Below are 26,818 nucleotides of genomic sequence, written 5' to 3' on the forward strand. Positions count from 1 at the left end.
CTGGCTACTGTGTATAGACCGCCAAGGCCATATACAGATTTCCTAAAAGAATTTGCAGATTTCCTCTGAGATCTATTGGTCAATGTTGATAAAGTGCTAACTGTCTGAGATTTTAACATTCACGTAGATAATACAAATGATGCGTTAGGACTTGTGTTTACTGACCTAATAAACTCTTTTGGAGTCAAGCAAAACGTCACCGGGCCCACTCATCATTTTAATCATATGCTAGATTTAATTATATCGCATGGAATTGATCTTACCCATATAGATATCGTACCTCAAAGTGATGATGTTACTGATCATTTCCTTGTATCGTGCATGCTGCATATTACTGATATTAGTTATATGGCTCCGCGTTATCGTCCAGTCAGAACTATTGTTCCAGCCACCAAAGACAGATTGTGAATCAGTAACATCATCACTTTGAGGTACGATATCTATATCGGTAAGATCAATTCCATGCGATATAATTAAATCTAGCGTATGATTAAAATGATGAGTGGGCCCGGTGACGTTTTGCTTGACTCCAAAAGAGTTTATTAAATAATAAAATATAAATAATAACCTGACTGATTTATCTCAACTGCTCTGTGTACCCATAAATACACATGAACTAGACGGAATGACTAGCAACATGGGCACTATCTTCTATAAAACATTAGAAGCTGTTGCCCCCCTCAAATTGAAAAAGGTTAGAGAAAAACGTACTGTGCCATGGTACAACAGTTAAACTCATTCTCTCAAGAAAGAAACTCGTAATCTTGAGCGCAAATGGAGAAAAACTAACTTGCAAGTTTTTAGAATTGCGTAGAAAAACAGTATGTCCAGCTATAGACAGGCTCTAAAAGCTGCCAGGGTAGAGCATATCCGCAAACTCATAGATAATAACCAAAACAATCCAAGGTTCTTATTTAGCACAGTGGCTAGATTAACAAATAAACACACGCCACCCGATCTAAATATTCCCTCACAGTTTAATAGTAATGAGTTTATGAATTTCTTTACTGATAAAATAGATAACATCAGAAATACAATATCAAATGTAGATTCTACTGCGTCTAGTATTTCAGCTTCATTAATCGCACCCAAAGAAAAACTGCAGTGCTTTACAACTGTAGGACAGGAAGAGCTAAATAAACTCATCAGTACATCTAAACCAACAACGTGTTTATTGGATCCTGTACCCACTAAACTACTGAAAGAGTTGTTACCTGTAGCAGAAGAACCGCTTCTCAATATTATTAACTCATCGTGATCTTTAGGTCACATCCCAAAACCATTCAAGCTGGCGGATATTAAGCCTCTTATTAAGAAACCACAACTAGATTCTAATGAACTGGCAAATTACAGACCCATTTCAAATCTTCTGTTTATGTCTAAAATTTTAGAAAAAGTTGTGTCTGCTCAATTGTGTTCCTACTTGCAAAAAAATGATCTCTATGAAGAATCTATTTCAGTCCGGTTTCAGGCCTCACCATAGCACAGAAACTGCACTTGTTAAAATTACAAATGACTTGCTTCTTGCTTCAGACCAAGGCTGCATCTCACTGCTAGTATTACTTGATCAAGGTGCTGCGTTCGACACTATAGACCATGACACACTCAGATCGATTACAAAACTATACTGGTATTCAAGGGCAGGCTTTAAGATGGTTTAGATCCTACTTGTCCGATCGCTACCACTTTGTTCATTTAAATGGGGAGTCATCTCAATTATCACCAATAAAGTATGGAGTACCACAAGGATCTGTCCTAGATCCTCTGCTATTTTCAATATACATGTTGCCTCTTGGTAATATTATTAGAAAATACAGGATTAGTTTTCATTGTTATGCTGATGAAACTCAACTATATATCTCAACAAGACCAGATGAAACTTCTGAACTAAGCTAATAGATTGTGTAAAAAATGTAAAAGATTGAATGACCAATAATTTCCTTCTATTAAATTCAGATAAGACAGAGATATTACTTATTGGACCAAAAAACAGTACACAAAATCACTTGGACTACAATTTGCAACTAGATGGATGCACTGTTATGTCCTCTAAAGTCAAAAATCTGGGTGTTATATTAGACAGCAACTTGTCCTTTGAAAATCATATTTCCCATGTTACAAAAACAGCATTCTTCCATCTTAGAAACATGGCCAAGCTTCGAAACATGCTACCTGTTTCTGATGCAGAAAAGCTAGTTCATGCATTCATGACCTCTAGACTGGACTGTTGTAATGCACTGCTAGGTGGTTGTCCTGCATCTTCAATAAACAAGCTACAGATAGTCCAAAATGCAGCGGCTAGAGTTCTTACAAGGTCAAGAAAATATGATCATATTATTCCAATTTTAGTCTCTGCACTGGCTACCTATTAAGTTCCGTATCATTTACAAAATATTATTACTTGCCTATAAGGCCCTAAATGGTTTAGCTCCTGCGTACCTAACTTGTCTTCTACCACGCTACAATCCAACCCGCTCCCTAAGGTCGCAAACTGGACTTTTGGTAGTACCTAGGATAGCAAAGTCCACTAAAGGAGGTAGAGCTTTTTCACATTTGGCTCCCAAACTCTGGAATAGCCTTCCTGATAACGTTCGGTGTTCAGACACACTCTCTCTGTTTAAATCTAGATTAAAGACACATCTCTTTAGCCAAGCATTCACATAATGCATCTTATAATCTTGTATTGCAGTTATATCTGATCAAGATGGAACAGCAGCTACGCTAATTATGTCTCTATTTGTTTCTCTGTTGATTAACATCCTGTGGTAACTAGGTAGGAATTACAGAAGCTTCAGTCTGGATCCAACCCTTAAATGATCTGAGATGACCGAACACCTGAGAAAAGATGATGCCAACCCCTCAGAGGACCTCAGAGGATGCCAAAGCTCAGACAACATACAGAATTACCAAATTTTGAAATAAAAATAGTTAAATATATATAAATATATTGTGGAAACTTAATTTCCTGTAGAGCTGTTTTGCAACGATTTGTATCGTAAAAAGCGCTATACAAATAAACTTGAACTTAAAACCAAATGGACACTGGACAATCAGCCCATATTCAGCATCTAAAATGACTCATAAGCACATGTAGGAACTGTCGTCCTCTTGTGGTGTTCCGGAAAACACGTTCATAAATGCACTGAACGTGAATGGAGCATGCTGGGAGGCACCACAGTAAATTGTAATTGTGTTACTAACACTAAAACTAACATTAACACATTATAGAAACCCTTCATCCAAACAACCCTTAATTAATCATAATCATAGAAGATCATGATTAATTACTTGGTAAAGGCCAAAGATCACAGCTCACCTTTATTAGAAAAACGGTTACATGAATAACTAAACAATTATTTTTTTAATTATATTGTTAAAATATAATATATAACAACATTATAATAAAAAAAATTGTTTAGTTATATTTGTTGTTATAAATAATTGTTTAATTATATTTTAACAATATAATATTTTTTTAATTATATTGTTAAAATATATAACAACAACAATAATAATACAATTCCTTGTAAAATTACAAAATCATCTTCATATATATATATATATACATATATATATAGCCTACATACATATATATATATATATATATATATATATATATATATATATATATATATATATATATATATATATATATATATAATGAATATGTCCTCCCCGTGAATTCCCGAATCCGTCTCCGTGATTTCTGTGTTTCCATTCACATCTCTATTCGCGTCTCTGCTCTCCAGCGCTCAGTGTGGGTCTGTGAAGGTTGATGATTGGTTGATGGGAGATGAGAGTCTGGAGGCTCGCGCTTCACGCCCGTGTTCGTGTGTTTACACTCAGTTCTCCAGACACAGAAGAGCGGCAGCGTCAGGACTATGGCGCTCCACAGATAACAGCGGAGACCTCACAACTATGGCATTATATTTAACGCTTACGGACAACTTTTTCTACTCGTCCCAACAGGAGTAAAGCTGTCAAGTACTTTTGTTTTCGATTCGATCGCGGAAAATTAAGCTGTTTTCAAACAGTACCAGAGAAAACGCGTTAGCTGCTTAAGTGGAGTTGTGAATGAGATGAACTTTACGCATGTTATTGGCTATTTTGTGTCTCACTACGGAGGGAGACTGCAGTGTGCCTGACTTGAACATTTTCTGTAACTGTAATTCAAAATTTGTCGCTTCGTGTTTTGGGGTTTTATTATAAACCACGGTGCGTTCTTTTGTAAGTTTGTGAAGTTTAAGGAGGAGCCCGCCTCCACGTTTCACACTATATTTGAAGTATCCTTCTCCGAGGATTCAGCGGGACTTCAGCCGACTGGAGCGAGAGCACCTGGGGGGCGTTTGGCAGTAGCGTGACCGGGTGAAGATGCTCTCAGCGTGGATACACCGCGACCAGTCTCCCGCTTCTCTGCTCGGTTTAGTTCTACTCTGCGCAACCTTTGTGATCCACGCAGGTACGAGCCATTTTAATAATAACATACAAATTTGAATAGTGTACGTAATAGTAATCCAACACTTTCTTATACTTTCGGTCTGAAACATACGGGAGAGCAGGAGTGGATTTTAATCACGCGCACTCACGTATACACACCCAAAACACATAAGTTTAGTGATAATGAGGTCGTCGAGCAGGATTTGTGTTTCTCAACATTTGTCGACTATCAAGTGATGCCTTTTTGATTTTTTTTTAAATATATACACCAGCAGATTAATCACTGGTCGTTTATAAAGAAAGCTACTATTTCTGGCCTACTTTTTTAAATTGCATGGAAGCTCCTGCAACCTTTTACAAGAGACAGAAACATTAATAGAGGGATTATGGGGAAAATTGTATTGAATAATGCTTTTGTTGATCCACTTTACTTAACGTCTCCATGCATTATCTCTGAAATATAACAGGTGGCATTGTTCATTTCAAATTTTAAACCCTGTATAAAACTCCTATCTATCTATCTATCTATCTATCTATCTATCTATCTATCTATCTATCTATCTATCTATCTATCTATCGAGGCAGTGTGATAGATAACTAAGAACCAGATGAAGGGATGTGACTGCTGCATGTGCACTCATCTCTCTTTCTCTCTGCCTTCAGAGAGGAATATTCTGTTGATCTCCTCTCTTTCTGCTTGCCATGCTGAGCTTCCAAGCAGCGGATAAAAAGCAGAACCCCTGGTGTTCTTGGAGTAATTAAGGTTTAGCTCAATGCCTTCCTGGCTCCTGAAAGACAGAAAAAAATAAACCTCGTAAAAAAGGAAACAACATCTGAGGGAAAGCAGAGATATTGAGTTCTTAATTTAAGTGTGCTGCTTTAAAATCTCTTCCTCTGTTATTTTACTTTTCCGATTGATGTAGTTTAGGGTTACATTTTGCACATGCTCTTGATTAAGTGGTGGTGGAAGTTCCTCTGAAGATGTTTTTAAAGCTTAATTTTGTGGAGTAATGAATTTAGCTGAAAGTAGCTTAATTTTGTTTTCATTTGTAATCAGTAATGTTGTCTGCAAGTTCATACTGTTTAAGTGCTTTTTACAGAAGAATTTGGAAGAAACAATGTTGAATTTGCAGCAATCATTATATAGCTGTTCCTCTGAAAATGACCTAATAAAAATAACCAAATCATTCACTAACATATTTGACAAGTTCTGGATATTATTTACCATACAAAGGAGAAATATTCATGAGTAGATCATGTTGTGATGTGTTATTGTTTCTGTATGAAGGCCAGCCTACCTTCTGTCTGACCTTAGAAGTGACGGGAAGCGATGAAGCATCAAAGATATATCTCTCCCTCTCTGCACTCTGGCCACATATGTAATCAGATTGACATAGAAGTGCACATTGAAAGGGTTTAGCTGATTGGTTTTCCAATGGGAAAGAGAAATCGGAAAGAAAAAGGACAGGTTTGTTTAACTTCAGATTTGGAGACGGATGTGAACAGCAGTTTAAGTGTCCTTTCCCTTGATCTACCAGGAGTGGAGACCATTGTAGAAAACATGCTTATTTAGACCTCAAGTTTTTGATATAGACGAGATCGGGGCTAGTTGTCACACAGGGAAGTTGTCTAAAAATTGTTTTAACTTGAAAAGTTGAGAACTATATTTTGAGGATATGTATAGGAACAAGTTATTTTAAATGTTATAAATTAATAAAACCTATATTCACAGTATTCATAATTTTTCTAGATTTTTGCTGTTTCATGAATTTATTTGTTTTATAATTGATTTCCTGTTAAAAATTTGCTGAACAGCCTGTAATAGATTGTTGTGACAACTTACCCCATCATACTGTAGTGAGACAACATGCCATGTTATTGGATTTGTGTTTAGCAAACTATTTTTTTCCTCTGGGCAATAACAGTAAAAATATTCAGTTGCTTTTTTGTAGTCAAGAAATAACTAGATAAACCCACTCGAATAATTATTCACTGTAATATATATAAAAAAAAAAAAAAAAAGTGACAACTTGCCCCGATCTCACCTATACAGTATGCGAGAAACTCCCTCTGCATAAATGAACAGTCTAGATTTTACAGACAGAAGTACTTCAAGCCTGTCTCGTTGAGACGGTGATGCCAGCGCATATTTCATATCATCCATAAAACATCAGAGTCAAGATGGATAACGTTTATCTTCTCTCTCATTCTGTCCATTCCTGTATTCTTCCTCTCCCCCTCCTGTCTGTCTGTATTGTGGATGTGCTGAGCTCAGATTTCCTGTATGGTACAGCTCTCTCAGTGTTGATATACACATTAATTACCCAGACTGCCAGGAACCCACTTCTGGCTCCTTTGGCCCATCAGCTTTTCTCCTCCCTGTTTGTGTGAGTGTATGCATGTGTGTTTATTTGGCAGAACGTCCCTGTATACACGCTTGAGCTGGATCGAGACGGCAGACGTGTGCTTTTGTATACGCAATGGAGTCGCACTGTCTGGATTTGCTTGCACGGGTGCGTGTTTTGGGAGTTGGAGAAGATAACACATTCGAGACAGCTCCGAATAAGACCTGGACTTTTGAGTCATATTTTTTGGACAGTTTCAAGAGGATTAAGTTCAGGCCTAGTGACCAGCCCTGCTGGTGGAAAAGTGGGCGGGTGTAGGTCAAGCTGAAGTGCCTAAGGTCAAGATTGAGCAGGGAGGTATCCTCTTGCTTGCCCGTCATGTTCAGAGAGCATAACATGTTGGATCCTCCCATTAAAGGCTGCCGGAATTCTCCGCCAGTAGTCCAGGGCGTGGGGGGATAATTGGTTATCTCTGAGAATAGGTCAACTGCGGTTGAGTTTGCTTGCTGTGAATGGTAAGATTCATATTGTGAAATTCAGTTATGAATGCAAAATTTACAAAAGGCAAAAAGAAGAAAAATTATGTAGGAAGAGAACCAGTAAGGCTTGTAATTAGGTCTAGAGGATGGATCGGTGAGAGGTCTGGCAGAGATCTGAACCACCAGTCTTGTGGTGTGCATTAGCTTTATGGCCGCTGTGGGAGGCAGAGAGAGGGGTGAGGAGAGGGCACTGGAGGAGATCGCTGGTTTTCCACTCACCCCCATACTGTATTATTCATCACTGTAAAGTGGCCCTCTTTAATATTTTAAAGCAGTTTATGTTTGTGTGTGTGATCTGTTTATGATGCAATGGATTTCTGAAGTGGTGTTGGACATGTGTCATCTGTGCAGGCAGGTGTGAGGGTTGTTAGCAGCACTTCATTATCGCCTGACTGAATTACATGCTAAATTGTCAGATTATTTATTTATTTTTTTAAACAGTTGGGATTTGATATTTTTTTTAATTATTTCTTATACCATTTAACGTATTTAAAACTGTCTAAGGCCTTAAAAACTCTTAAATTTAGTTGTATCAAATTTAAGGACCCGTGGGAGCAATGTTCACTCTAATTTTTTTTTCTTGCTGAGCAAAAATTTTCTCTATCGGGCGGACATTTCGGGCACCTGAGCAAAAGCATTCTTTATACCAGACCTGTACAGCACGCACACAAATAAAGTGTGTAACTTTTAACTTTAATGTGCTATTTATATTTGATTTGACCCTTGATGTAACTAAATGATGTACATTTTAGTTTACCTGAGAAAACATTTTTACTGTACAATACACTGGAGTTCAAAAGTTTGGATCAATAAAGTTTGTTAAAGAAGTTTTTTAGGCTCATCAAGGCTGTATCTATTTGATAAAAAATACTGAATATTATTTCACAAAATAACATTGTGCAATATTATTGCAATTTAAAATAAATGTTTTCTATTTTAATATACTTTAAAATGTAATTAATTCCTGTGAAGCAAAGCAGTATTTTCAGAGTCACATGATCCTTTAGAAATCATTCTAATACGCTGATTTTTAATCGATGTTGGAAACAGTTGTACTGCTTTTTTTATACTGTATTTTTTGGGACCTGTGATATTTAAAAAAAATAAAAAGTTAAAAAGAACAGTGTTTAGTTAAAATAGAGATTTTGTGATACAATATAATCTATTAAAAAAGTCAGAATTTTTTTTCTTTCTTTTTTAAAGACACTTTAAAAAAGTTTAAAGAAAGTTAAATAACCTTTATTCAGCAAGGATGTGTTAAATGGATAAAATTGATAGTAAAGACTTCTATTGTTAGAAAATATTTCTATTTTGAATAATTGCTGTTCTTTTAAACTTTTTATTAATCAAAGAATCAAAGAAAAAAGAAACAGGTTACAAAAATGTATTAAGAAGCACAACAGTATCATCACTCATAATAAATCAGCATATTAGAATGATTTCTGAAGGATCATGTGACACTGAAGACTGGAGTAATGATGCTGACAATACAGCTTTGATCACAGAAATAAATACTATTTTAAAGTATAGGTATTAAAATAGGAAACCAATATTAGAAATTGCAATAATATTTCACTATCACTGTTTTTCTGTATTTTTGAAATGAATACAGCTTTGATGAGCAAGAGACTCAAAGTCAAAAACCTGATAAATAATTGACCTTGTTTTTGAGTCTATAATATAGGCCTAACATAATATTTTATCAAAACAAACTATTTAAACTGATAGAATAGAATACAAACTGAAGCCAAACTTAAGCTGAGATCTGTAAGTTAAATATAAAAAACGTGAACATATGAATTCTTCTATAGCTGTCTAAACATAGTTATGAAGTACAGTTTGTACAATACTCTTGTGTGTGACTGTACATGTTTCAGAGTTTTGTTACCGTTCTTTGCCCATCCTCCGCTATTTCCAGCACTTAATCAAGCCACTCTTCTTTAATACATGAGGTCGTTTTAATTCACATGTCATTGCGTTTGCGTTGTCTCGCGGTGGAAGAAGAGTGCGGTCGCACGCGCACTCAGCTTAGAGGGAACATTGCGAACACACATATATATATATATATGTCATGAAAAATATATATTAGTGTACATATACAATATACATATAAGTGTATATTGGCTTATATATAATTGTGTGTTTTCATGTCTATCTATTTGTTACATTTTGATCAACTTTGCCATTCTTACTTGAAGTTAATCTTTAAAAACACCGATAATGTAATCTTAATTTTTTTCCAAACATATTTTGATTATTTACTCCTAGGGATATAGAAAGAGTGAGTGTATTTTGTTGTTTATCTACCTCAACATAAAAGTTATAATTTTTTTAGTGTGTGTGTGTGTGTGAAGCATGGAGTGCAGTTGTATTCATGCTTTAGAGTAAAAAGCAGAGATAAAAGAAAAGCCTGAGAAATATGTCTTTGAGATATGTATTGAGATAGATGGAGCCCAGGGATTGCATTTTAAATAGACTTTATTAAAAAAAGAGAGTGAGAGTAGAAAGTCAGGAGTCAGAAGCATTGGCATTCAAGCATCATTAAGTCCCTGGCACAGTCTGAGACAGAGACAGGGCGAGAGAACGAGGGAGAGTGAGGGACAGCGACAGAGAAGAGCAAGTGATGAGCAGATCATTGAGTGGAGATGTTTTTATTAAGGTTCTTCTTATCGATGTCTAGAGCTCTCTATTAATGGTGGACATTTTTAATGCTTTGCCAATACTGTGCATGTACACTATCATAAATCTGGAACAAACAGGATAGAGAGTGTGTGGGAGCGGAAGGAAGAGGACACTAGGTTAAAAAGATTTATTACACGGCTCTCTGTAATACTTGCTTCTGATTGGTCCATTGCTATATTCAGTGGTTTTGTATTTTATGTATAATGATGACTAAATTATTAATTTCACTGTTGCTCATTCAACATAGCATCCTACTTTCATGTCTCCCATTTCACTCTGCTGTCTTTGTCTTTGTCTAAAAAATGACTTTGGCAAACTTTTAGCATGTATATGCATATATTCTCTGCTAGATGCTAAGCTCAGAAGAAAACAGAAGTAAAAAAATACTGCTTATAAAAAAAATAAAAATAAAAAACACAAATAGCTGAATAAGAGAGAATTTAAAATTGAGAAGGAAGTTGTTTTGGCTGACTAGTCCATATAAAGATTTATTGCAGATTAATAATAATATGCAATTGAATTTTCTTGGAGTGTTCATGCTAGGCTGGTTGTTTTTTTCTTACTTTATAATGGTCTAGATGCTTTATTCTCATTTAAGTTAATATTTAATTTCAGCTCAAATCAATATTTAATATGGGTGTATTTGTTTATTCATTTATTTGGTAAGTAGTTTTGCAATTAAGCTTTGTAGTACCTTACGAAAAATAACCATGGTTTTATTATAGTAAAAGTGTACCAACATTTTTTTGGCAGATTGAGTGCCACAGTTTTACTTCATGCAAAACCATGGTAAATGTGTGGTTACTATAACTACAATAGCCTTGGTATTTTTGGTTTTATTTGTAGTAAAACCATGGTTAAATTTCATAAGTGCTGTCAGACCTTTTCAGCTTCATGTCAGAGTCCGAATATCCTGTCTGGGTTTATTTTGCAGTAACAAACTGCTGATGTTGCAAAGTAGTTGTTGGACTTGCAGTAGTAGCAGAAAGACTGACTTCAAGAATACATGAACAAGAAGAACAGAGAATCTGTTCAGAGAGTGTTGAGGGGGAACATTGTGTGTAAAGCGATGGGTGGATGATGGGAATGCAAAGAAAGAGACTTTAATGAAGTCAAGGCGAGGAGGTGATAGTTGAATGAGAATACAAGAGAGAGAGACTCTTCACCCTGTCCGGGTTTACGGCAGCTGGGTGGTGGTGGTGGGTCGGAGGGGCGGAGAGTGACAGGGTCCGTAGAAGAATGACTCGGTGGGGTAGCTTTGTACCGGAGTTGAATAGAGAACTGAATGGGGCTCTTTTCTGCCACTATGTGTGGGGTGTTTGTGGGGTGAAGGGCGATGGGGAGGAGGGGTCAGCGTACTCGCAACTCCTTTAGGCAGCGAGAGACTGACTGACGGTGTATGTTTGTTTCCTGTCTCGACTTTCCATTCATAGTCACACTTCTTATTCAGTCCTTACGAACAATGAACCGACATGTTTACTGTACATATGACAAAGTCTTTCATCTTTTCTTCTTGTTAACGCCAGCTTATTGACTCCAAGCTTTACACTTCCCTTCTAGGAAACGCCTGAATATTTCACAGTGAGCCAGACCTGCAGCCGAGGCTCATGCCAAGCCAACGGTGTCTTTGGCGGACAGCCTTTCCCCAGGCTGCTGTGTCTGGCAAGGTACAGCAATTGCTGTATACAGTAGCATCTATTCCAAACCCAACTGCATGACAGACATCTAGGAGCATCAGTCGCTCACTCTCAGAGTTCGCTTTGAGTTGTGCTGGCTAGAGGAACGATACTCCTCGTTTTGATTGATAGGTGGATATGACTTGTAAAGATGGTCTTTTTTGCTCTCTAAGCCTGTTTTCTGAGTCAGACTGGCAAACCGATGGCTTGCATCAGGATCTTGAAAGTAATATGTGAAAGTTAAGAGTTATAAAATTCAGGATTGAAGAGCCTTCAGCTCAGACCCCCTGATGGTGCTGGTGGGGGTTTGGGTTGCATGTCAGATTCCTTTTGGCAGGGGTCTGGAAGCGGTGGTGCCAGGGCCACGTGAATAGGTCTCCTACGGTCCACCTGCCTTTGTGCTTCTTGCCTTGAAAGAGAGACTCTCTGAGGCCATGGAGATTTCCCTCATCTTCTTAGCCTTCAAAGGAAGTTCAACCCGGTCCATGCCTGAAGATTAGACCTCAGCCAATCTGTGGTTTATGCCCAAGTGTGTGTGACGGTATGGTTTTGTTTCTGTTCCTCATACAGAAGCGAAAATATAGCATCTCTTTTCAATATTTTGTTTTTGTTGACATACCTTTCTCTTGTTCTTTTTAGTAGTTCGTTTATCTCCTATCCACTCCCTTATGTGCTCCCATTCTTTCTGGCCCCTTTATTGTGATGGGGGGTTGTGGCCTTCCTTTTTCGAAAGGCAGTGTGGAGAATCCTATCTCTTTTAGTTTAACGCCTATTAAGACTCCCATCTGCCCCAAGGGTAGAGGAATATGGGGAGGTGAGGATCTCTTGAGGGGTTTTATTAGGGTTCTGCCGTGGTTTGCATGGCACAGGGGGGGCCTCTTGGGAGGGATGTGGCTTGTCTTACCCGAGAACACACACATGCTTGCTCACCGGCTGGTTTTCAATGTCGAAGTACTGGAACGAAACGTCCCCTGTGTGTGTGGCGTGCTGGTAAAGGCAGTCTGATGGTGTGTGACCAAAGAGTAATGTCCTCTTGTGGCGTCTCTGTAGTTTTCTTTGTGCCAGATGTAGAAGGCCACACACAATGTGCTTTTGTAATGGAGCAAACCTGACTCTGCCTGACTGGGAAATGAGAATGTTTGAGAGTGTATGAGACTCAAGAGAAGTGTATAAATGTTAATAAATATATTCATTCTAGAGGCTCACAGTGAAAGCAGTGCAGTAAATGTTTTATGCACTGGAACGGTTGCATAGAATTTGACCTTTACATATGAACCCAATGAAAGGCACTCTTTACACATCTAAAGCAGGTCATGTCTAGTCCAGGAGGCCTGGTTCCACAGTCAACGCTCTTGAGATGAGTGTCGTGGATTTTGGTTGCACCCTGACTGCTGGGCTTGTTCTGGAAAAAGCAAAATAGTGATGCTTAATCCTTATGGAGTATGTGTTGTTGCCGCCTCCACACCCTCTGGCATGACTCCCAGACTCTGGTGCTGCGTTCCCACCGACAAGTTTCTGGTTCTGGAGCCAGTATCCAATTTGGAGCCGTTTAATGTGTTTTAAATAAAGAAAAGGGTGAATCGGAATAAGTTGGTTCTGTGATTCCCTGTGAAACCTGCTTTTAGGGGTGGGGTACTTTCAGTTGTACAGTACAGTTTTACTTTTAAAAGTTAAAGTGACTACTCATGGAAGCTGTTTGCACTGGAAACGCCTGATGCAGAGATGCAAGTTTATTTTACAGACATCATATACAAAGGCTCCAGATGTTTTTTGTTGATCAGTCTGCTCCATTAAAAAAAGCTTCTGATTGCATAAAGACTAAAAAACTTTGTAGGGCTGAGTAAATTGATAGATTTTTTTTTTCTTCTTCAAATAATCACAGCCTTCATTGGAATAGTCCCAGTATGAGGCCTGTATTGAATGTGATGCAGTAAAACTACAGTATACCGGCACCATAACGGTGAAAAACAGCTTTTTTTGAGTTTTTCTAATGGGCTGCAGGCAAAAACAAACAAAAATGAAAATGACTTGTACAAACCAGTTTTTTTTTGTGAATCACAACCAGCCTAATGCCTGAAACGAATTACTCTTACAATATGTTTATTTTAATGAATAGTTAAAAAAGACAAATTACAGATTTGAACGAGTCTGAAACACAAATGAGTATTATAACTGAAATATATCCAAATGAATCTCCAAATTACTTTAGATGTTCAAATATGTTCTCAAATCTTGAAAAACTTGTAAACAGAGTCAACAATGTGCTTTGCTTATTAGTAAGAAGGTTAAGTAGTAGCGTAGTTCAGACACAAGAATGTTTAAAAGTGCGAGAGGTAGCAGAACTTGATAGGTTGTGGATGATGGGATGAGTGAGAGCACAAACTGAAGAGTGAAGTGAAGCAGAGGGGGTCTTAAACTACTAACTGGGGTTCAAAGCAAGGCCATGTTCACAAGGCCTGTCATTCAAGTGTGTTTTCACACACCTTACTTGTGCAAACTCTACAAGCTTCGCTCTGTGTCTTTTGACACTTTACCTTAATCTAGATTGGCATCTTCGCACGTATTGCTGATGTAATGTTTGAATTTTCTGCATTCACTTGTATTTTTTACTTATGCCCCCTCTTCACTTCCCCAAGCCTCTTACCCGCTGATGGACAGATGGACGGCACGGCCGACCTCACTCTCACCTTTCTGCTCACTCGGCTCCACACCACACCACCTCTCTGCTCCGATTAGCAGGTGAGCTAAGCGTGGCGTGGCTACTTGCAGACCTCAGTGCTTTACGGGGACATCTCCTAAAAGCTGTCATGGCCAACACTTTCCCAAACCCCTCCTGCTCATCCATCCATTCACAGTGAGCACTATGTGTGTAAATTACAGCAATGGGGTTGGCTAGCGCCCTATCACAGTGTGGCTCATGTTTACGAGGATTAAGGAAACAGATGGACGGCCATGCTGACTGGTGTGGCTTCATTAACTCTCCGCGCGACCGTTCTAAACTCCGCCGCCCCTGTACGTCTCGCTCCGGAGCGCTCCGTACAGAGCCCAGCCAGACCTGAGGTCTGTGGGGAGGGGGAGCAGGATTGCACTCATGAAGGCTGTGAAGATGTTTATTGATCTGAAAGCTGAGATGTGGGCAGGGTGTTTCTCTTTGATTGATTAATGTTGAAGTGAAGCAGTGGGACTTTCTTTAAAGAATGATTTCTGACATCATGTTGTCAGACCAGCAGTGGGAGAGTGTTTTTTTCTCCCAGTAGAGTTCTGAATGTGATGGTAGTTCTTTAGTGTTGAGGTTTTTATGGCTGTATGTGACTTAACTGAGATTAAGCTTGATAATAACAACAAACATTATTTAAAATGTACATCAGGACAGATAGGAGTTATTTTTTATTATTTGACCAGACAGTTGTCAAGACCAAAATCGATTCATTCTGATTTTTGTTGTGAATGCATGATATTTCAGAGCAACATTGTTTATAGAATAATATTAGATAATACATATTTAATTGTTTATGCTCATTTCTGCTATTTTTACATTTAAACAACCTTTACCATTGTCTTATGCTTAAAGTGTACGTTTTAAAACATGAGTTTAGTTACACGGAAAAGTGTAATCTTAAGCAAGTTTTAAAATGAATGTCAGTATTTGATAGCGTACAACTATTGCAGCATTTAAAACTATTTATTTAAGAATTCAATCATGAAAAATAATTAATCTCTAATAAGGTGATGCACAGAAAATAAAATTCTGGTTAAATTAATCATAATTCTACCAATAAACATAATTATTTTCATGTTATGACAGAAAACTGATAAATTGCTAATATCAATCTTGATAAAATGAATGGCCAAATAAGTAAGTAAATAAAGATACTACAGTTATAACATATACTATGAAAAATTAGATTTTTATTATGACATTTGCTGATGATTACATTTAACAGTGTTATTAAATTATTAGTGTTTTTAAAAATGAACTTTAAATGAGAGTTGGATGATGGCAAATGTAAAAACAGGGGAAATGAGTATGAACAATTAAATATCCATTAGCTAGTAGCCGATAACAATAAATAAAAAAATTAACATTGGCTGTTTTGAGAATGAATTTTGTTTCTTGCAATGAAGATGACCCAATAAGTTTGTCAGTTACACTTGATAAGATTCTCATTCATTCTATAGCATCAAAAAACAGTCGGTCTCAATACTTCTATCTGTACCATCTCTACTAGCCATGTACAGTGCAGTTAAGCCGCAAAGCCTAACCTTTTGTGCCAGCGCACAAGGTTAACCTAAACCTCCAACCTTCTTCTTTTGTCTGAAGTGTAGCATTTTAACTTTTAAACGACCGAACATTCAATCTTAATATGTGACTTGAGCCGGGACATACAGACAACCAGCAGCCCGTGGGATAGAGTGGTTTGACAGAAGATGCTTTCGGAAGGACAGGCTCACTGGGAGTCTTTGTGTGTATACTCCGGTCTGTCAGGAGAGATGTAAGAGCTGTACCCTACAGTGTGTCACTCACGGGTAGACAGGTGGTGGAAGAAACAAGCTGGCATGAAAGACTAACTTCTGTCTGGGGTCAGAGAATACTTTTGGTGGAGGTCTTTATGTTGCCATCTGTCCATAATAGGGATTTAGGCACAACAAAGGCTCAACAGGGATCTGTAAGGGTAAACTTATTCCCATGCATTTCAACTTTGTAAACTTATTCCTATTAACAGATTTTTTATTTTATTTTATTCACTAGTATTTATCAGTTTATATATATTTTTTATTTATTTGTTTGTTTTTTGAGGTGCCATCACTTTAATACCTTCTTCTAGTCCCTCATAATCACTTACAAATACCCTGTTTGTCCCTTTATTTTATTTCCAGAATAAATTGAAGGTGAAATGATGGAGAAAAGAAGGCATGTGAAGTCTATCTTGCAGTCATTTGCTGCTTACATCTTCATTATGCAGGCTGTCAGAAGCAAATAACGATTATGTTGCTGTGTACACGCTCTTGTTATTAAGTGCAAGAAAGCTTTTGTTTCATTGATTTAAATTACCAAGTGTGACTGACAGGAAAAAGTGAGTCTTTGTTAGTTGATGTGTCCACCCACGTCTCATGCGCTTGCTTACAGCTGCGTTTAAGCACGTATTTGTTTGTGAGCGTGTTTACATTGAGTGACAGTTATACAGTGGCGTGGAGTGCATAAATCTGTCCTAAATGAGGCCTGGTCACTTTAGCGCCACAATTTACAGATTTGTCCCGAAGGCACAAACGCATTGGAAATAATGACCCGCAATCGACTGGAGACAGTCGAAGAGAAATAGAGAGAAATGGTGGGAACAAGGATGAACAGGACATATCGAAACAAACCCGCCCGCTCCCTTTTCCTCTTCCCTCAACGAGAGGGCCAATTACATGACTATGTCTTACCTGTCTTTCATCTAGTGAGGGGAGCAGTGTTGAAATGACGGTCCTCTCGCATGTAATTACACAGAGACGTCCTGGATAAGGGGGTCTGTCACACCCTGTGACAGAGATACAGCCTTAAATACCTCTGAGGACATAAAAAGAGTCGTCTGACTCGTTTGATCAATTCGAACCTTAAGGCTTTTTCTGTTTCTTGAAGAGTCTGTGTGCATGATCTCATTTTCAATCTAGTTTGGTGACTTCTCAGAAACATTAGAACTAATTATTATTCCTTAATGTGGTTCTGTTTTGCTTACAGAATGTCTGATGTGTGAAATAGGCTTGTCAAAAATGAAGGACTCCAAAAAGGCCCAAGTTGATCAAATATACAATGGCAGTGTGGTTTTATAGCTTAGTATTAATCTAATTTGATTAAAACATTTGTGTGTGAATTGTTTTTAGTACTCTAAAATCTGAATGATACTCACAACTTCCTCCCTAAAAAATTCACTGAAAATCTACTGAAATTTAGCTGCAAAACGGCTTACTGAACTCCTTTGTTTTCTGACGTCACAGTCTGAAACATTAAAATATGACCTTATTTAAATGTCAGTGACACCTTTTGAGTATTCAGAAACTTTGCCCACCCAATCGCAGTGAGGTAATAGAAAATATGGTCGATACTGTTATTCCTGAACATTTTCTCCCTAAATGTGTTTGGTAATTATCAGCTTGAGAGAGGAAATTAACATTTAACTTCAGAAATGTTACACTGTGCAATAAAATGACCACCAGAGGAACTGTGAAACTAAATGTTCTGGTCTATTATAAACCAAGCTGATGTCTTCAGATTCGCTGTTCCTCTAAGGAAGGAAGTATAAATTAAATTTAAGAAATTTTCGTTTGATATCTGCAAATTTAGTTAAAGATATAATGTTATGTCTTTGTATGGCTAAAGGTAGATTGAAAATATTCTCCAGGCTAACAAGCCTATAAATTTGGTGACTTCATTGAGCGTAATAACATCAGGCCGCAGTCTGCTGTAAGATTTAAGAGGCATTGATGTCATGCATGGTCAAATGGCATTTCACCACAACTCATCCAAAGGTCAGAAAACAAAGGCTTCAGCAAAAGACAGATTTTGAACAAAAGACAGATTAATATATGAAACACAAGACAGTGTTGATAAATGTTACAGCTATAGCAGATAAAACACCGGCATAGACATAAAAGTGCCATGGAAGATGTGCATGTGCAAAAAATATCTTACCACTGCAGATCAGTTGCAACAATTTTAGTTTTTTTTAATGATTTAATTATAATTTATTAATGTTCCAACCAATTTTGATGTGTGTCTTCCTCACATTAGCTGCCTCCTGTGGTGTACCGCTCACAGCTGAAGCACAAAATACATATCATGTTCTGTGTTCCCATGCTGTGACTGGGCTGACCCCTTTTTCCAACAGTTACATAAATGCCATTCGCAGCCTTACGCTTAGTCATTTTTATGTCCATTCTAACCACATTTTTGGTAAGAGTGATTTTTTTCAACTGTTTTTGTCCATACAATGAGAGTCAGTGGGGTTGTGTTGTTTTGAACCCCACTGACTTCCACTGTATGGACACTGAGATATTGTTCAAAACATATACTTTGTACTGAGTAACTGACAGAATTTTCATTTTTGGATGAACTATCCCTTTAATTTTCAATTTCACTTACTCCTCCAGTAATCAGGTCTCTCCTGGAGCTCCGGGTTTCCTGGATCACAGCCATGGATTTTCAGTCCTGGCTTTCAGATTTGCTTTGGGGCTTTTGAGAGATGGATGGTCAAAGGGAATGGAGGGTGGGATCGAGGAGGCTCACAGAAGAGAGAGAGAGAGAGAGAGGGATGGCATAGGGATTAGCGTAGTTTTGATGAAATGGTGTTGTCCATCTCAGAAGACCTACACACGGACTTATTATCAAATGGTGTCCGCAGGAGGGAGTTCAACCCCCCACCTAAGCTTTTTTTTTTTTTTCATGCTCACTTTTTTCCCCCTGTTTATTCAAGGGATTACGGACCCCTAATCTCTTTGAACCATAATTCAGATTAGATTCTGTATTATTTTTAGGGCCGGGCCTGTACCCAACTCACGCTCTTACCGACCATGTTACTCTAATAGAAAATTGATTAAAACGCTTGACCACTGTCCCAGATTCCAAGAACATGACATCAGAGTGAGGATATAAACAGACAGACTCTATCAACGATGACACACCGTAATTGATTTCTTCGTTGGCATGTTTGTGCTTTTGTTCGTGTGAATGTTCAAGCATGCCCACGGGGAGAGCGGAGAGACTGAGATTGAGCGGGAACAAGCCAGCGTTGAGAAGATTACTTGATGATGAGCTCTGTCATTGTGTCATACATATTCCCCCTTCAGCATATTTTCTCTGTTGATTATTACTGCATACGTGGCCTGAACTGCCCTTTTTGTGTGTATGTGTTGATTCTGGGCACATAAACACACTAGGGTTTACGAAGTAATGCCTCTGACACATGCTGTTTACTGACCACTTGAAGCATATTGTACACAAAAATAGCAACTGAGTTCAAGTCTGAATATTTGGTGCAACCCTCTCTTCTCTTCTCTTCTCTTCTCTTCTCTTCTCTTCTCTTCTCTTCTCTTCTCTTCTCTTCTCTTCTCTTCTCTTCTCTTCTCTTCTCTTCTCTTCTCTTCTCTTCTCTTCTCTTCTCTTCTCTTCTCTTCTCTTCTCCTCTCCTCTCCTCTCCTCTCCTCTCCTCTCCTCTCCTCTCCTCTCCTCTCCTCTCCTCTCCTCTCCTCTCCTCTCCTCTCCTCTCCTCTCCTCTCCTCTCCTCTCCTCTCCTCTCCTCTTCCTCTTCCTCTTCCTCACAGGATTTCCAGTGTCATGAAAAACGTGAACATTTTATAAGAATTATTGAGATTAAAGTGGTATTTTTAACATAGATTTTTAAACGGTATCTAATGAGTTTTATTTTATTTAGGATTTTGTAAAAAAGGACATGACCTCAAAGTGATATAAACATAAAATATAGAACACACTACCCTTTAAAAGTTTAAGGTAAAAAATACAGTAAAACTGTTTTGAAATAATATTACAATTTAATATTTAATATTTCTAATTTAATATATTTTAAAATGCAATTTGTTCCTGTGATGACAAGCTGATTTTCATCATTCGAATATGATGAATTGGTGCGTGCAAAAATAAATAAATATTTTTATCAATTTTGAAAAAAGCCATGTTCAATATTTTTGTGGAAAATAAATTCATTGGTCAAAAGGTGTGCTTGAAGCTGCTGTGAGCACCAGATTAGCTGCAAGCCAAAACAATGTGTATCTAAGATTTACATCACTTATTCAGTGAATGTTTAGTATTGTGTCATTCAGCTGTACCTGGGCACCTGGGCTGTTATGTAATTGATGAGGCTCATATTTAATACAGAGACACATACACACTCATCTGTCCGCTTCTACTTTCCCTAACATACAGTCCCTTGAAAGATGGGCTTTGCTCTTAGCATCCTCTTGTTGCTTCACTGCTTGTTTGTTTTTTCCCCCCTTGTTTAAAATGAATTATGAAGCAAGAAGAGGAAGCGGAGAGCTGCAGCAAGTGAGTGTTGAGGTGTTCAGCCCCGGGCATAGAGATACAGAGATAGAAGGAGACTTTGTCTTCTCCTTTAGCTTACTAATGCATCTATTCCCACTGGACCACATAATATGCACCTAAGCTAAACAAATGAAAGCATGCACCAAACTGCATATTAGAATTGGTTTTATTGCTCATATGAGGGAGATTGAGGGGGTTGCTGTGTGTTTACACTAGCTTCCTCTCAGCTTGGGCTGCAGTGTACATTTCATTATTCTTCCCCCCTCCAGGGAACGCCTGAGAGGATCTGGTGGGCTAGGCTAAACAGAGCACAATTAGATTATGAGCTGGAAGATTTTAAGGCGCTGGCAGGTAATTGGTCTACACTTCTTTTAATATCACCTTCCCAACTTGAGCGCATCGGTGATATTATCCCATTTACATGCACTTCTTTGTGTTTTCATCGTATTTGTCTCTTGTCTAGTTTGGTTTGCTGATAGCGATCTAGATGTCTGTCTGTTTATCATTCTCTTGCCCTCTCACGCTCTCTCGTTTTTTCTCACGTGATGTTTTCGAATTGCATTTCATGGTACAGTGAGAGCAGAGCATGACTCGAAATGGCCTCGTTCATTTCAAACTTCTGGGATGGATTTTAAGTATGCATGAGTCACAGTGAATGCGGACTCTCTTAAACTAGTTGTTGAATATTTTACTTCATAAAAGTTAACTAAGAACATTAATATACAATGTGTATGTCGAATGTTGTACAGAAGATGATACATGGTTTAGATTGTACACCAAAGAAAGGTCTTATTTGCTTTTACTGTACAGCAACTTATGATAAATTGCTCCATGTCTGTAAGTGATTCATGGTTGGCTTGTTTGTGGTAATAAAGTTTCTAGGCTAAAATATAACCACTTTAACAATGTGCAAATACACAGGTGTTATATTATTTGAGTACTTCATAGACTCTTAAAGAACTTCATTACATTAAAAGCTGACTGGTGTACTCCACGGTACATTAAGTGCTCAAGCGTGTTTATGTGTGGTGATAAAAATGTAAAGATTTTAATAGTATTTATACTTTTAATTCACCAGAAATGTGCTGTACTGTGGTTTTTGTAATAGCCACTAGACATTTTTTGTTAATTTGGTTTAAATTGTTACTTTCCCTGAAGGTATTATACTTGCTATTTGTTAAAAATCTTTATAACATTTTTTTTTAAGCTTAAAGTATTGTTACTGAATTTGCAATTAAAATACCTCCTTAAAATTCTCAGTTCATAGACTTTGCACTTGTAAATGTAATTCATAGTGATTCATCAAAAAATACAATTGTGCTCGCAACAGCTAAGTGGTGAGGTTCTTTTACAGGTTTGATCCCAGGATGAGGTGACCTGTGAACTGGCAATTATTAAGAGAACACTATTACCATTTTGCCCTTTGAGCAGGACATTTAACCTCAGGTTGCTCCAGGGAAACGGTCACGTCTGCTGAGTAACTATTATACCCTGAAATCAAAAGACCTACCATTCTGTCAAAAATATAGTACTTTGTTCAGCTTCTTTTTCATTCATTTAAGCAATTCTTTTTCATGGGCTGTCCGTTAATATCTTAAGGAGCCATTATCAAATCTTAAAATGTTTGCATTTGTATTTTTCCTTTAATGTGTTTAAGGAATTGTGGCAAATGTTCATGTTAGTTTAATCTTCGTAATAGTTAAACTTTTGTTACTATTTGTTTTACTACTTGAAAAAACTCCATTCCAATAAGTCTGTTCAAAAGATTTTCTTTACATGTTTTTGAAAAACATGTTTTTGTGTGCTCACCAAGGCTGCACTTATTTGGTCAAAAATGTAGTGAAATATTATCGCAAATTTATTTCATCGTTTTTTATTTTAATAGATTTTTAAATTTAAATTTGTTCCTTTGAGGACAAAACTGAATTTTCAGCATCATAACTCCAGTCTTCAGTGTCGCACGATCCTTCAGAAATTATTCTAATATGCTGATTTGCTGCTCAAGAAACATTTCTTCTTATTATTAATATTGAAAACCATTGTGTGTAAACTGATGTTTTTCATGACTCTGATGAATAGAAGGTTCAAAAGAACAGCTTTGATCAATTTACTGCATGCTTGCTGAGTAAAGGTATTCATTTATTGGAAAAAAAACGCCCCAAAATATTACTCTCCCCAAACTTTAATAGTAGTGTAAATGATAGAACTATACCTGAAACTGCTCTAGGGTCAGGCATAATTGCTCTGACCGCACCTCATTTGCCATCCATTTGTACCTTCATTGTGAAGCTCTGATTGCCCCTTTTTACCTCTGCTGTAACCTTTCATGTCTTTTCTGAGTTGTCCCATGGCCAAAGGCCCACTCAGGCCTGTTGTCAGTAGTTGTCCTGGGTATTGTTTCAGACAGCTAAGTGTGAAGAGTCAGTTAATACAAGACCCCTGAGATATGTAACATTCATATGACAGGCTTTTCTCTTAATAGCAGACAAGCGCTTTCAAAAAATACACGCCCTTTCCACTGAAATAGCAGGTTCATTGGCCCTAAAAGGTTTGAGAGCGTCCCACAGGGACACTTGGGTATTATATTGGTTTGAGTGCGTCTGTGTGTGTGTGTGTGTGTGCGCGTGCGGGTTGCAGTGCCCATGGAAGGTATTGTTTATTACAACGCGTTCACACGTTTGTGAAAGTTTCGATGTACAATAGAGAGTGTTATTTCACCTACAGTATGTTTTTCTAAAGCATTTCCCAGGAAAAATGTTTTTGGCTTGCATGTGATTTAGCTATGATTTCACAAAGCGATTATAGGCTCTCGTGGAAAGATAATCTATTATGATTGACTGCAATAATCTGGGCTTTCAGGAGGGTTAAGGTATGAGGGGGGCCAGTATGGGCGGCATTGTTTATTCCTCTACTCCCGTAGACCACCCGGACCATGACATCATCCGTTAGAGCCCCCATATGTTGCCTTTGCTCATGTTAATGACATTTGTAAGTGGATTTACCCACTCTCTCAGATTTTAGCTTTAGTAACGGTCACCGTGTTGCTGTCTGTAACGGCACATTCGTAGATAAAGTGATTTTGTCTAAAGCACCTCATGTCATTTGTCTCTGTCCTCTCGTCTAAGCTGGCTGACTTGCTCTAATTGTGTTTGGCTTTGTTTAAAGGGATAGTTCACCCCAAAAAATTATTTACTCCCTCTTATGTTGTTCTAAACTTCTACGACTTCCCTTCCTCATGAACAAGGACTTGAGCTTTTATGCTTCAAAAAGGGCTGAAATGCATCATTAAAGTCTATAACAGTTATTTCCAGTGCTGCCGAGTGCCTGCAGCATGTTGGTGAGGTACTGAAAGACCCCGAGCTGCAGTGTCGTGTGTCCTAGACGTCTGATCACTGAGCTCACTTCCTTTGGACGTAGTGCGCTGTATTCCAAATCTTCTGAAGCTAAATGATAACTTTATATGAGAAGCAGACCTACATTTAAGTCATTATTTTGTAATAATCATCATTGATGCACTATAAGGACAAAAGTTTTGGGACACCACCTTCTTTAGAACAGAAAAAGGCACTAACAAAACTGTGGCAACAAAGATGGAAACATAATTCATGCATTTAAAAATTGTATTTCCATCTCTGTTGCAACAGTTTTGGACGTGTCTAAAATGACAGTACCCTTATGTACAAGTTATTGGTGTTTGGTGATGAGTTTTTGTCTCAAGGTCTGCATATAGAGTCACACCAGAGGTGTTCAGCTGGGATCAGGACTTGGCTTTCTGCAGACCAGTCAAGTTCTTCCACACTGACTCAATCAATCATGTCTTTTTGAACCGTGTCTTATACACAGAGGCACTGTCATGTTAGAATAGAAAAGGGTCCTGTCCAAACTGTTGCTATAAAATTAGAAGCGCACAATTCCCTAGAATATCATTATATTAAGATTTGTACTCATAGAAATTACTAAAGTAGTCAAACATGTTCATTAGAAGGGGGTGACCCAATACTTTTGGGAATATTGTGTATTATGCTGAACCACTGCTTCTGAATAATTGAATCAGAGAGCAGAAAGGATCGATCCAATTCATGAACAAACAGATTAATTGAAAAGGATTCAGTCTTTTTTAAATAATTGTTTAATGGCATCTTTTTTTATGTGATTTTTTTTTTTAAATCAATTTTTGTGGATAATTTGTAAATATAGACATTCAACATTACAGCAAAATTTGATTTTGTACCATTGAAGTGAATAAAAACAGTCTTCACATAAACCCATTATAAAAAGAATGTTGAAAATAGTTTATTTAATATATTGATGCTTTTGTCTCCGTTTATATCATGTTGAAACGAGATGAAAGCGAGTAAATGATAGCATTTTCATTTCTTGGTGAATTATCCCTGTTCAGTCTAGTCTTTACTCTTTTAAACTTTAGGCTCTTGGTCTGTCCAGCTCTAATTTAGTAATAATCAATATTATTCTCTGTTATGCTGGTCACACTCAACCTACATAATATTTCTCCTACCTTTTCCTCATTATTTCTCTCTATCTGTCCATATTACATCTCCCCTTCCATCTGTCTTCCTGCCTTTCTATTGATTTACCCTCTACATTTAAAACTTTAGCGCTGTTGTACTATGAAGGCTCCTCTATTACACCACAGCCTAAGAAAATCTAGACTACAAGCTTAGAAATATAATAAATATGGCCACGAGGTACATCCTCCTCCTTTCTGTCTTTTTTCCCCACTCTATCTCAGTCTGTTCAGTCTCTCGGCAGGCTGTTTGGCTTATACGAAGCTCTTTTGAAGGTAAATCTTATGTCAGCTCTTGGCCAGAGGGACTGAGCTGATGAGAGGTCTCTTTATCATCCTAATGGGAGCCACACAGCTCTGGGCTTGCCTGCATGCGGTGAGGGACCATGGAAAGCTCCGCAATAGTCAGGCCCACGCCACCCCTCTCTGCTCTGGAGACAGTGTCCATATGCAGCCGCGGTATCTAGAGAGTGCTGCTGCATACAAACAGCTGACCCAGAGACAGCATGTGATCCATGCAGCATGTCAAAGACACTAAAACTGATGCACAGTGAGTGGAAGCATAAAATTATGTAGATGTGTAAAAGAAAACTTTCCTAACAACAAATATAGAAATGCTTCAATTCCTAGGGTCTGAAGCTCAGTACATGCCTGTACCACAGGGGTCATGGTTTGGCAGGTTATCATGACCTCATTAGCCTCTGGTAGGAGAGATCATAACTACACCATTTTGCTGTAAAAAGCATTTTTTCTCCATTGATGGCCATTAAAAATTAGCTGACCGAATACATTTTTAGAAGATTATACACTGCTGTTCAAAAGGGGTTGATAAGATTTAATTATTCATTTATTAATAGAAATTAAAATATTAAAATATATAAAAAAAAAAAATTATGTGATGGCGAAGCTGAATTTTCATCAACCATTACTGTGGTCTTCAGTGTCACGTGATCCTTACAGAGCTAGAATTCTGCCATTAATTACTCGCCCTCATGTCGTTTCACACCCGTAAATCATTTGTTAATTTTTGGAACCCAAATTAAGATATTTTTGATGAAATCCGAGAGCTTTCTGACCCTCCATATACAGCAGAGTCCTACCACATTCAAGGTCCAGAAACGTACCAAGAACATCGACAAAATAATGCATGTGACATCAGTGGTTCAATTGTAACTTTATGCATTGTGATATTCACCAAAATGTTGCTAGAGGTGTCGCGGAGGAGAATAATTGTTGAATAAAGTCATTATTTAATTTTTTTGGGCACAAAAAGTATTCTCGTAACTTCATAAAATTTTGGTTGAACCACTGATGTAACATGGACTATTTTGTCGATGTTCTTTGTACGTTTCTCGACCTTGAACGTAGTAGGACCCTTGCTGTCTATGGAGGGTCAGAAAGCTATTGGATTTCATAAAAAGAAAATCTTAATTTGGTCCGAAGATGAACAAAGGTCTTATGGGTTTGAATGACATGAGGGCGAGTAATTAATGGCAGAATTCTTATTTTTGGGTGAACTATCCCTTTAAGAAATCATTCTAATATGCTAATTTGATGCATAATAAACATAGCTTATT

General features: G+C 37.7%; 1 protein-coding gene across 1 annotated transcript in view; it reads left to right on the forward strand.

Moving 5' to 3' along the window:
• The first annotated feature begins 3,754 nt into the window (after positions 1–3,754).
• Positions 3,755–26,818, forward strand: part of LOC306884312 (netrin receptor UNC5B-b-like) — a 58,257-nt gene continuing 35,193 nt past the window's right edge. The window contains exon 1 of the mRNA XM_079440060.1: positions 3,755–4,459. Within this exon, the coding sequence (XP_079296186.1) occupies positions 4,372–4,459 (88 nt within the window). The 5' untranslated portion in view covers positions 3,755–4,371. The remainder of the gene's footprint in view (positions 4,460–26,818) is intronic.

The sequence above is a fragment of the Barbus barbus genome, assembly GCF_936440315.1.
Source record: "Barbus barbus genome assembly, chromosome: 18".
Taxonomy (NCBI): Eukaryota; Metazoa; Chordata; class Actinopteri; order Cypriniformes; family Cyprinidae; genus Barbus; species Barbus barbus.